Here is a 12492-nt window from a genome sequence, read left to right on the forward strand (position 1 = left end):
AGGTTACAACTATTTCCTGCCCTTTTTTTTATTCTTTTCATATGATCAACCTGATTGTCTAACTTGATCAACCTGATTGTCTAACTTGATCAACCCGACTACCCTTTATTTCGACCATTCTTATTGCTATCCCCCTTTTGTTTCCCTTGACAAACTTCATTTCTTTGGCCATCTTTCCTCATGTGATATGAAACTTTGAATTTGGTTTTAAGGCTTCAAAGAAAGGGAAAAAGTGTATGGGCTCGATTTGGCTACTAGGGGGTGCCTTGACTAATGAGGCGGGTTTGTGGAACGAAAGAAGAACACGGCTCAAATGGTTAAGTCCTAATGCCTTTATTCATTACTACTTGTGCAATTTTCATCTCAATACTAAAAGTCAGCCTCTCGTAATTTTTTTTCTTTTGTAAAAATAGTAGAAAGTGTTCTACTTTTGGCTTATAACTCACATATAGAGAGGCTTCACAGTTGGTTTAGAAATTGAGCGTTTCCATCATACTTGCGTCATTCAAATTGATCAAGTTTTTGCAATCAAGTTTTACATGTGAGCATACTGAATCCTTTTTCTAACTCTCCCAAAAAGTAAGCATGTCTTCCATTTATCCAATTTCATGCATATTGCCTATCTATTACTACCTGGAATTTGTTATTTTTGAGAAAAATTTTAGCATGTATGATTTTATTGTAACTAACCCGTCCCCCCTCCCTACTGCATATGAACTCGTCCTCGAGGGACTGGATGCAGTGGAAAGAAGGGTTAGGCATAGGCGATGGCAAAACAACAATCAAGGGAACTTCTCACACTTAGACCAGACACTGGGCTAAGTTTGAGGCAGTGCCAGCAATCAAAACATGCTAATAAAAATAGAAAAACAGAACTTAAATACGTAAACGCAGGCAAACAGAGATAGCAAAAATATCATGCATACTTCTCACACTTAGACCAGACATTGGGCTAAGCGTAAGAGAACAAAAGAGCATGAGTATATATAGACCAACAAAAAAAATTGTTTGTAAACTTAAAACGAGCGGAGATATGGGGGGTGTACTTCAAAGTTCCCTGGGGGGTTAACTCGGAGACGCTGAAGGTGGCCTGGAGGACATCGGGCGCCGAGGTGGAGGAGAGCTTGTAGAGGGAGGTGGTTGCATAGCGAGGGTCAATTGGAGAATAGCATGCAAGACCCTGGATTGAGCGACCAGCTGGGCATTCGAATACTCCACCAGCTGCGTTAGCAACTGCTCCACGCGGAGCCTCCATTCTTTGATAGCGCGTGTAGCCGCCTCTAGTTCTGCTATGGTTGTTAGCTCCAACCTCTGCCGTGGTTGTCTGTCGGGGCTTGCCGGTTGGTCCGTCGTTATCCTCCTGTTCCCGCGTCCGGCCTCTTCTGTCTCCGCCTGCCTGATTTCTTGTTGCTCTGCCTGCCTCTCCTTCCGAGCCTTCGAGATGAAGTGAAGTCTCCCATCGCGCAGTCGTTCAAGCACCTGAATTCTTACAAAGAAATCAATGTTAAACAGTTCAGGTTTTGGGCAGCGACTGGGAAGCTCCACACCCTCCTGGAATTCCAGGGTCCAGTTTCGCCTTAGATATGCTCCGAGAAGGTGGCAAACGTTGATGCGGCGGGCAGGGTGACTGGCAATCTGACTTATCGAGTAGGCAATCCAATAGCCCAGGTGCACCCTCGTTTGCTCCTTCATGCACCACATAAAGTAGAGCTCGGCTAGAGTAAGGATTGCCAATGTATTGGCTTGGCCAAGGAGATTGCAGGCTAGGTAGGCTTGGGCAAGGCAGAGGGCCGGATCAGCAATATGGTCCCCTCTAGACTCAGAAGCTTTAAACTCGGGGGCACGTCCGTTGCATAGACTTTGCCAGGCTGCCTGCTGATCAAAATCTGGCCTCTTCTGAGGAAGGCCAATGTCATGCCCGAACCACTCTCCACTGGCTACCTGGGCCTCGGTATGGAGTCCCATCCTCACTGAGAACTCGTTCAGGCTCATCTTTTGTTTATGCCCGAACACCCGGAAGGAGACGCTCCTAGCCTCCAAGTTTGTACTTCCGGTAAATCGGAAGGATGTGAAGAATTCTTTGGCCAGGCTCGTGGGCACGAAGGCATCCTCGATCTCCAGCAGCCAGTCAAAACCAATCCCAGTAATGTACTGGGTAAATCTATCCTCAACCCGGATCATCTCCAGGGCTGGCTGGTGGAGTCTCCTGCCTGCCTTCATCTGTTTTGTAGCCATCACCCTATCATGGACCTCCTCGTTCCACTTGGGGTTTTCAAATACCAGCATCTGCCGGAGGAGGTCCATGGTCAACACCACAGTTTGTTTGGCATATTTGGCAGCAGGGGGTGTTGCAGGTCTTCCTTTTCGCCTGCGGGATGTACGGGCCCACCGGAGTTCTCTTCCCCCTGTGTCGCTGCTCTCAACTCCTTTTTGTGGAGGGGCTGGTTGGTCTACATCAGTAATAATGATGCCCCGGGATGCGGGGCGGATTTTCTTCGGAGGAGGAGGAACACTTTCCTTTCACTTCCTCTTCCGTTCACGTTCACTCATCTGACGGCTGTCCTTGACAGCCCCTCGCTCTTTAACGGCCTCACTGGCCCCTTGGTTTATCGCCCCAATGGCTCCTTGGTTTCCCAGCGCATATGGCTCATCTAAAATTGACCGCACTATGCGAGGTCTCTCCACTTGCTTCGCCCCTTGCTTGCTGGCCGCCATAGACCCTACCTCCGCCACCACCCGGTTGACCTCTATTATGCGCGTCCGGCGGCGCAGCGGCTCATCCTCTCTATCCGGGACCGACTCATTCTCCGCATGTGGAATGAAGTTCCATTCTGCCTCCCTTTGTTGCATTATTTCGTTGGGAGGAGACGGAAGGTCCTCCGTAGAATCGTTGTCAACATTCACAACCTCGATTGGTTGTGTCGGTCCTAGGAGGGTAGGGGGGAAGAGCCTCCGCCACTTAGTGGTATCGGAGTATCAGGAGCAGCCGTGCCCTCTGCATGTGGTGGCGGCACAGATTCTGCTTCTCCGGTCGGTACGACAGCGGGTTGCGCTCCCTTCCCCTCAGAGTCATCCTCACTGTATTGTACTAAGGGAGCGACGGGTGTAGGTTATGTGGTGCGAAGTGGGGCTTGTGTTTGGGTGGTGGATGTGGGGTTTCGGGATATGGAGGCAACGACCTTGTCCTTTGACAGGATCACTCCCATTTGGGCTTTTACAGCGGCGTAAACCGTCGTAACATCCATGTCGGAGGGGAAACTCCGGAGGATTCTTGTCAAGCACCGTTGAGCTTCTTCGTCCACCTCGGGTAGTGGAGTGGCGGCGCTTGTTTGGGGTGGAGCGGTGGTTGGTATAGGTGGGCTAGGGTTTTCTATATGGGCTTGTGAGGAGGTTTCTTGGTTATCACTATCAGCACGGGTACTGGAAAAGGAGAATGAAGTCGAGAGTTGTTTAAGCAACATTGTCACTGGTAATGTGGGTAGGTCATGGTAGAGAAGATGATGTTCTTGAAAAAGGGATTTTAAAATTGGGGAGAATTCTTGATGAGAACAAAAGGACTGATATGTAGGCGGCTTGGGTAAAAGTCATATACGAATCTGAAATCTGCTTTTTATAATGAAATCGCGGCTGTGGGGATCTTCTACTGTTGAGATCCTTTCGGTTGTTCAGATCTTTGCGACTCTTCACATACGGGCACGCCTTTTCAGAGTGCCAGCTAGTAAAGCTTTTCTGCTACGTTTCGTCCTTTTAATGCAGTAGTTGGCGCTTCTTGGCACCTCTTAAGTGACTGCGCACTCCCTTTCATCACCTGCCATGATCAACTCAATCACTGTACCACCAATTAAATTCAAATTGTACTGATCAAGTAGACAATAATAATTTTTTATGAAAAACTCCAATAGTTTCGCTTGATCAGTTTCCTTCCTTACTTCCGACTTTTAATTTTAAATTAAGAAAATAAATTAACATGATAAAAAATATTTACACTAGCTACTTAAGAAGTTGACCAGACTCTCTCAGGATGTCACTTGATTAAGTCTTTGTCGCCTGATCAAGCAGACTTCCCATAAGTGCCCAGTCAACCCTTTTTACCTGTCTACTGGAGAGAGTTAGGCATTAGTAGTGGAATGCCGTCCACTACAAATGCCTTCATTCCTTCTCTGTATGATTTAACCCTATGTCCATTCACTATGAAATAAGGTGAATCAGGATCGCCTCCTTGGAGTTCGATTGCTCCATTCACTCGGATGGCGATAATGGTATAAGGACCTATCCACCTAGATCCGAGCTTTCCTGGCATCAATTTCAGTCTGGATTGAAACAACAAAACTCTCTGGCCTATCTTTAGTTCCTTCTTACGAAGGTTCTTATCATGCCACATTTTCGTCTTTTCTTTGTACCACATGGCAAAGTCATAGGCGTCCAGGCGAAGCTCTTCCAGCTCCTGTAACTACATTCTCCTTTCTGCAGCTCCAACCCCAGTATTCATATTCATTTCCTTGATCGCCCAGTATGCTTGATGCTCAACCCAGAGTGCGTCCTCCAGTCGACGGCTTCAGTCTTTCCTCGTGGGATTCACCGTCTTCTCTAGAATCGCCTTGATTTCTCAATTATAGATTTCAGTCTGACCATTGGATTGTGGGTGATAAGGTGTGGATAGGCGGTGGTGGACTCCATATTTTCACATAAGAGCTTCGATAATTCTGTTGACGAAATGAGTCCCTTGGTCAGAGATATTAGCCCGTGGCACTCCATATCGGGTAAATATGTTAGATTTCAAAAACTTCGCCACTTCTCTGGACTCACACGTCCTAGTTGCCTTCGCCTCGATCCATTTGGACACATAGTCCACTGCCACCAGTATGTAGAGATTACCTTCAGATGCGGGAAAGGGTCCCATGAAGTCCATTCCCCATACATCGAATATTTCACAGACAATAATGGGGATCTGAGGCATCTCGTCTCTAGTAGATATTCCTCCAGTAAGTTGACATCGAGGGCACTTTTTGCAGAATTTATAAGCATCTGTATGGATAGATGGCCAATAAAACCCACTATCAAGTATTTTCCTTGCTGTTTTCTTTGTCCCAAAATGACCCCCACAAGCTAGTGTGTGACAGTGGATCATTACGTCTTCCTACTCCCATTCTGGTATACAGCGTCGGATTACTTGATCTGCCCCCATTTTCCATAGGTAAGGATCATCCCAATAGAAGTATCGGGAATCGCTTTTAAGCTTTAACTTCTGTGCTCTTGAAATTTCGTCACTTCAGGGTAACTCCCCCGTTACCAAGTAATTAGCCATGTCCGCGAACCATGGCTCCTTCACCGTGTTCTGTCCTTTGCTTCCTTGGTTGGCTTGAGCAATTTCTTCCTCTTGGTTGATCCACTGGCACTTAGGTATTGACTTGATCAGTCAGAGATGCTCTTCAGGGAAAGCCTCTGGAATGGCTTCACTATTATCTTCTTGCAGAATTCGACTTAGGTGATCTGCCACCTTGTTCTCACATCCTTTCTTATCCACTGTTTCCCAATCAAACTCCTGTAGAAGGAGTACCCATCTGATCAACCGCGGCTTTGACTCTTTTTCTTTGCCAAGAGGTATTTGATGGCCGCATGATCTGTATAGACAACCACCTTAGACCCAAGCAGGTAAGGCATGAATTTCTCAAATGCGAAGACTACTGATAGCATCTCCTTTTCGGTCACATCATAGTTCTTTTGTGCCTGATTTAGAGTTTTGGAGGCGTAAAAAATGACATAACTTTTCCGTTCGATTTTTTGACCTAATACCGCCCCCACAACATAGTCACTAGCATCGCACATCACCTCAAAGGGGTGATTCCAGTCGGAAGCGCGTATTATTGGAGAGCTTATTAATTGGTCCTTCAGAAACTGGAATGCGACCCTGCAGGCATCTGAGAATTCAAATTCTACATCGTTCTGGAGAAGTCTTGTTAGAGGCTGGGCTATCTTTGCAAAATCTTTGATGAATCTCCTGTAGAACCCAGCGTGCCCTAAAAAGGCTCGAATCTCCTTCTAGTTGATAGGATATGGGAGTTTTGCAATGACTGCTACCTTTGCTGGGTCGACCTCTATTCCCCTGCTTGATACTACGTGGCCCAGAACTATTCCTTCAGTAACCGTAAAATGACATTTCTCGAAGTTCAGAACTAAATCCTTCTGGCGGCATCTTTCCAATACCCTGTTTAGACTATGCAGCCCTTAATCAAAATCATCCCCATAGACAGTTAAATCGTCCATGAAGATCTCAATACAATCTTCCAACAGATCCGAGAAAATGCTCATCATACATCTTTGGAAAGTGCCCGGAGGATTGCAGAGGCCAAAGGATATCCTCCTGTAAGCGTAAGTGCCAAAGGGGCAGGTGAACGTCGTCTTTTCTTAGTCATCTGGGTTTACAGCGATCTGGAAATAGCCACTATAACCATCCAGGAAACTGAAGTACTGTTTTCCTGCCAACTTCTCCAGCATTTGATCAATGAACGGCAGAGGGAAGTGATCTTTCTTTGTGGCTTGGTTCAGCTTCCTATAGTCTATGCACAATCTCCACCTGGCATTGTCGGGATTAATTCGTTTTTCTCATTTTTCACCACTTGAATCCCTCCTTTCTTAGGCACCATGTGTACTGGGCTGACCCAATTACTGTCGGGAATAGAATAGATAATTCCAATTGAAACCAGCTTGATAATTTCTTTCAGCACCTCTTCCCTCATGTTGGGGTTGAGTTTCCGTTGTTGGTCGTGGTGTGGCATGGCTCCTTCCTCCAGCCGGATGTGATGCATACACAAATCCGAGCTAAATCCCACCAAGTCTGTCAGCTTCCAGCCGATAGCCTTCTGATTCCTTCGTAATACTTCTAGTAACTTGTCTTCCTGCCCTTAGGTCAATCGACTGTTTGTAATGACGGGCATAGTTTTGTCTTCTTCCAGGAAGGCGTACTTTAGATGCGCTGGAAGGGGTTTCAACACCTTCGCGGGTTTTTGCTCTTCGGTAGGCAGAGGGTTTTCTGCAGCTTCATCACCCAGTGGCTTTCCTTGATCAAGCTGCTTTGCTAGGCTGGATACTTGAGCTGTCTTACCCGACCCAGTTGGCCTTGGACGTTCGCAAAATTCTGTTGTTGCTTCTGCGACGGCTTGGTTGTTCATTTCTCCAACCTTATTTGTCTCAAACCACTCTTCTACTTCCTTTTCGACCTCTTCATCTACAGCGGAGTCTGTGAACTGCCTATTTAAAAATTCTTCTTCCAAAAACTCTTGTACCAATGGCTCAGTTACATCCACGGAATACACGTTCTCTCCGTCAGCTGGCCTTTTTATGGCCTCATCGATATTGAATGTATACTTCTCTCCCTTGAAGTCCAGACTGATCGTCACATTGCGGACGTCTATGATAGAGCTGGCCGTGGAGAAGAATGGTCAACCCAGTAGGACTCCACTCGACTCTTTTGTCGTGGGTTCTGTCATCTTGATTATGAAAATATCATCTTGATTATGAAAATATTCACCTTTACAATAACATATTCCAGAATTCCTTCGGGGTGAATACATGATCTGTCGGCCAACTGTATCATTATATCCGTGTCGACTATCTTGGTCTCTCCCAGCTTCCGATAGATGGAGTATGGCAGAACGTTAATAGATGCCCCCAAGTCGCACATGGCGTGCTCTACCTGAATGTCTCCGATTGAAATTGGGAGTGTGAACATTCCTGGATCAGTTTTCCTGGATGGGAGGTCACTTCTCTGGATTACGGCAGAGACGTTCTCATCTGTAATCAGTCTCACTTCCTCATTGACCTTTCCTGCCAGGTAGTCTTTAATGAACTTACTGATCGGGGGCATTTTTAACGCCGTTAAGAGCGGTACTTTTACATCCACGTCCTTGAACATGCTTGCCACATCGATTGTGGCATCTTTTTTTCTTGTCACCATTCCACGGTACGGATAAGGCTTAACCCTTTCAGTTTCTTTCTTTTGACCTCCTTCTGAGGCCTCTCCTCCCACCTTTTCCTTGCCTCTTTCTTCCACTTGACCACCTCTACTGGATTCTTCCTCTTCCTCACGGCTTGGTCCAGAATAAGTTGGTGGAGATATCGCAGGATGGCTGGGGCCTTGGTAGACCTTCCCTGACCGCAGGGATACTTCACTAATATTCTCATGACCAGGTGGTTGCATAGTGGCTTCATTTCCCTTTAACTTGCCCAACGATACTGCAACTTGAGAGAGTTATTTCGTCAGCATTTCCAACGCTGCCAGTTGCTCTTTTTGAGCCTCCTGGATTTCCCGCATTGCATCATTTGGATGGTGTGGTACCTATATTTCTACGTGGCTTTCGTTAGGGTGTCTGTTGTATGTTTGATTCGGTGGTCTTCCACTATAGTTGGGCTACGGGTAGTCAGATTGCCCGTAGTGTTCTTGCTGATACTGCGGCTGGTTGTACTGTCGATTTCCCGGGTGTTGATTTCCCCGTAGGTGTGGTGGGATGTACATGACCATATGGTTGTTCGGCTGCCTTCCCTGGTTGATAAACTGAGTGGCTTGGTGTTGGTACTCCCATTCTCCTTCCTGTTGTCGGCTTGACCAGTTAGGTTGTCCTCTACTTGACCATATCCCTTGAGGTCCACTTGACCAACCTGCCTGACCTCCTTGCATTCTATTCCCTCTAGTGTTTGGTCTATCCAAGATTCGAGTTGGCCAGTTGGACTGCCTGTCAGAGGGCTATACCTGTTGTGGTTGGCTTTAATTCTGATCAGTCCATCTAAAGTTGGGGTGGTCCCTCCACGGAGCATCTCTCTGCTTCCCCTGGATCCATTTGTCATTTGTGTTCCAGTGGCCTATAGCGTTTACTTGCTCTACCTCAGGGGGAAACTCGCAGTAATAGTAATGATGATCTTCTGGCGGTGGCGGCTGCGGCACATACTGTGTCTCCTTCGGTGCAGGCGGTGGCGGCAGTCTCGTTTTTTCTACTGCTTCCAGCAGTTTCTTCTCCATCTGCTCAAATCGAGCCTCCAGCTTTTCATCGTTGCGAGCCTCAGCTGCGTGCACTGCTCCTCTTCTGTACTACCCTCGAGATGTTTCGTATGACCGATTAGCCTCAATCAGCCTCTCCAAAATATTCTTAGCTTGGCTAAAAAGGGTTTGTGAGAAATCCCCTTGTGCTGCGAGGTTGAGGTCGTTCTTGCTGTCCACCATGAGTAGATCGAGTAGATCTCCTTCTCTCCCAGCTTGTGGTTAGGGCATGCTTGAAGCAGCCCTTGGAACCTATCCCAGTACTGGCCGAGGGGCTCGTCATACTCCTGTCTGGCTTCTGTAATTTCCCTTTTTAGGGCACTTGTTTTTGATGTTGGAAAGAAACGATCGAGAAATATCATACGGAACTCAGCCCATGTCCTGATGGATCCTTCCGGCAGCCATGACAGCCAGACACCCGCATCGCCCTTCAAAACGAAAGGAATAGCCTTAAGCCTGTAATCTTCGGACGTGGATCCAGCTAGCACGGGCTGAATATCACAGTATCTGCAGAATTCTTCCAGGAAAACATACGGACATTCCTTCGAAAGACCATAGAAATGGGACAAAATGGCCAGTACTCCTGATTTGATTGTGATGGTCCGCATTCTAGGAGTAGTGGCGATGGTATGTGTGGGCTCTCTCTCATCATGAGCGTGTAGAGAGCCGTTTCCTGAGTCGTCAATGACAACGGCCATCTCTGCTTCCGTTCGTTCTAGTGGTGATGGTTGTGTTTTCTGCTCGATGGCTGCCGCTGCTTTTAATGCGGCTCTGCGACGAGTGATGACAACGCCGACTTCCTGGACTCTCCACTGAGTGTTAGTTCTTCTATATATCAAGGGATGATTCCAGTAATTGCCTTGGTGGTACCTTCTCATCAACAGCAGGAAAAACAAAAAAAATGAGAAACAAAATTATATACACCTACGCACTAAGCACAAACATAAAGTAACACCATGCTTCCCCGTCAATGGAGCCATTTTGGAAGGACTTGGAAAGAGGTCGAAAACACGAATAGAATGCGGATCAAGTTATATGGAATGATAACCGAACCGATTGGATCAGTTAGCAAATGTCTTTGCCACTTAATAAATGCAATCTAGCTCTCGCCCTTTCCGCCTTGCCAAAGTAATTTATAACTTCCAATTTTGCACAACTTTAACAGTAAAACGGCAAGTTCGGGGTCGATCCCACAGAGAAGTTGGTGTATCGAGTGTGTGAGTAGTGAACAGGGGGGTTGGCTGCTGCCACGCTTTAACTTGGGAGTTTTTATCTTCTGGTTTTAATCTAGACAGAATTAAACTAGCTAGCTTGATCAATGAAAATTTAACTACTGGATCAAGTGAATTGCAGGTAATAACAGAAAAGTAAATGCGCGGATTAAAAGTGAAAATAACTTTAATTAAACTAAAAGCTGAGTACAACATGAAATTTAAACTAAGCTAACACTTTGGAATCTAAGAAAGCGATAAAAACTGAGAAAAATCTCAGCGAGAAACTTAAGATAATGCTAACATAAATGAGTATTCTGCAGCGCTCCCTTTCGGTCGCCCTTTAAACTAAACTATCTAACTAAGCTAGAGAACTGAACTAAACTAAGCTAGAGAGTTGAACTAAACTAAGCTAGAGAGCTAAACTAAACTAAGCTAGAGAGCTGAACTACGCTAAATAACTAAGCTAAGCTAAACTAGACGGAAAGTAAAGTCTCAGATGCCTTCTTGTGGTGGCACACCCTCTATTTATAAGCTTGATTCGGCCGCCAGCTGGATAACGATCTTGACAGGGAATATTCTCTCATTCTAAGAATGAGCGACTCATTGATTGCTACGTGCTGTTCTTCTAGAATGACGACGCTTTTTGGTAATAGATTCATGACTCAGCTCCGTCCTTGCGTCTCATATTCCAGCACGTGTCCCCTTCTAGAACGTCGTCCTTGATAACAGAATGGTGCGCTATATCCAGCTCATTTCCTCACGTGTTCTTCTTCTAGAAGCCAGCGGTCCCCACCTAACTACTTGATCGCTTCCCCTTGATCAACTCCCCCGATTCTTGGCCTTTTATCGCCTTTTGTACTTGCTTGATCAGTTCGGCCTTGCTGCCTTGGTTAAGTGGTATTTCTGCACATTTAACACTTGTTTTGCGCGATAAACCGATCAAGTAGCTTGTATTTTACCCTTAAACCGATGCATGAAATGAGCCTTATCAAAAGTATTCTACTTTTGGCTTATAACTCACATAAGCCATCATACTTGCGTCGTTCAAACTGATCGAGTTTTTGCAATCAAGTTTTTACATGTAAGCATACTGAGTCCTTTTTCTTACTCTTCCAAAAAGTAATCAAGTCTTCCACTTATCCAATTTCATGCATATTACCTATTTAATACTAACTGATATTTTGTTTTTTTTGAAAAATTTTTACATATATGATTTTACTGTAACTAACCCTCCCCCCTCCCACTGCATATGAACTCGTCCTCGAGGGACTGGACGCAGTGGAAAAAGGGTTAGGTATAGGCAACGGCACAACAACAACCAAGGAAACTTCTCACACTTAGACCAGATACTGTGCTAAGTGTGAGATAGTGGCAACAATCAAACATGTCAATAAACATAGAGAAACAACAAAAACAAATCAAATATAGGCCAAATGTTATGGAAACAAAACAGGCATGCATACTTCTCACACTTAGACCCAACACAAGTCTAAGTGTGATGTGGAGTGGAGTATCAGTTATATATACCATAAACAAATAAAAATTAAAAAATGTTATGGAACTTGAAATGAGCTGAGATTCGGGGGGGGGGGGGGTTACTCAATGTTTCCTGGGGGGTTGACTGGGAGATGCTGAGGGTGGCCTGGAAGACGACGGGTGCCGAGTTGGAGGAGAGCTAGTAGAGGGAGGTGGTGGTTACCTGGCAGGGGTTTGGTCGTGGGTGGTTCCCAACAACCTGGCCAGCAGAACCAGTTGAGTATTTGAATTCTTCGCCAGCTGCATCAGTGTCTGCTCCATTCGGAGCTTCCACTCTTCGTCAGCACTTGCAGCATCCTCTCGCTCCATCCTTGGAGTGGGCGCCTGATGTGTATCCACCTTTCTCCTTCGGAATGGGTTTCTGAGGTCTCTTCTGGCCTTGTTCTCCTCTTGGGCTGGCTTCTTTGTTGTTCCCGCCTACCTGCTGCGTAAAACTGGAAATTCCCTCCTTGCGTCTTCTCTAGGACCTGAATTCTAACAAAGAAATCAAGGTCAAACAATTCAGGACTAGGGCAAAGGATGGGGCGTCCGACATTCTTAACGGTCCTGCTTCTCCTTAGATAAGCCCCGAGGAGGTGGCAGACATTTAAATGGTGGGCAGCACGGGTGGCAATTTGGTTCATGGAATAGGCCAGGACTTCCTTCTGATCTCTCATGCTCCACAAAAGTAGAGCTCGGCCAGAAAGAGGATCGCCAACGTATTGGTTTGTC

At 46.1% G+C, this 12492-nt stretch overlaps 1 protein-coding gene across 1 annotated transcript; it reads right to left on the reverse strand.

Moving 5' to 3' along the window:
• Positions 1 to 5565: 5565 nt before the first annotated feature.
• On the reverse strand, positions 5566 to 8197 carry LOC121775047. The gene is made up of 5 exons (XM_042172005.1): positions 7529 to 8197; positions 6993 to 7373; positions 6668 to 6896; positions 6424 to 6557; positions 5566 to 6039 (listed from the first exon to the last, which is right to left on the reverse strand). Exons 1-5 carry the CDS (start codon positions 8195 to 8197, stop codon positions 5566 to 5568), a joined length of 1887 nt encoding a protein of 628 aa, XP_042027939.1.
• Positions 8198 to 12492: the final 4295 nt, after the last annotated feature.

Source organism: Salvia splendens, chromosome 2, assembly GCF_004379255.2.
Source record: "Salvia splendens isolate huo1 chromosome 2, SspV2, whole genome shotgun sequence".
Taxonomy (NCBI): Eukaryota; Viridiplantae; Streptophyta; class Magnoliopsida; order Lamiales; family Lamiaceae; genus Salvia; species Salvia splendens.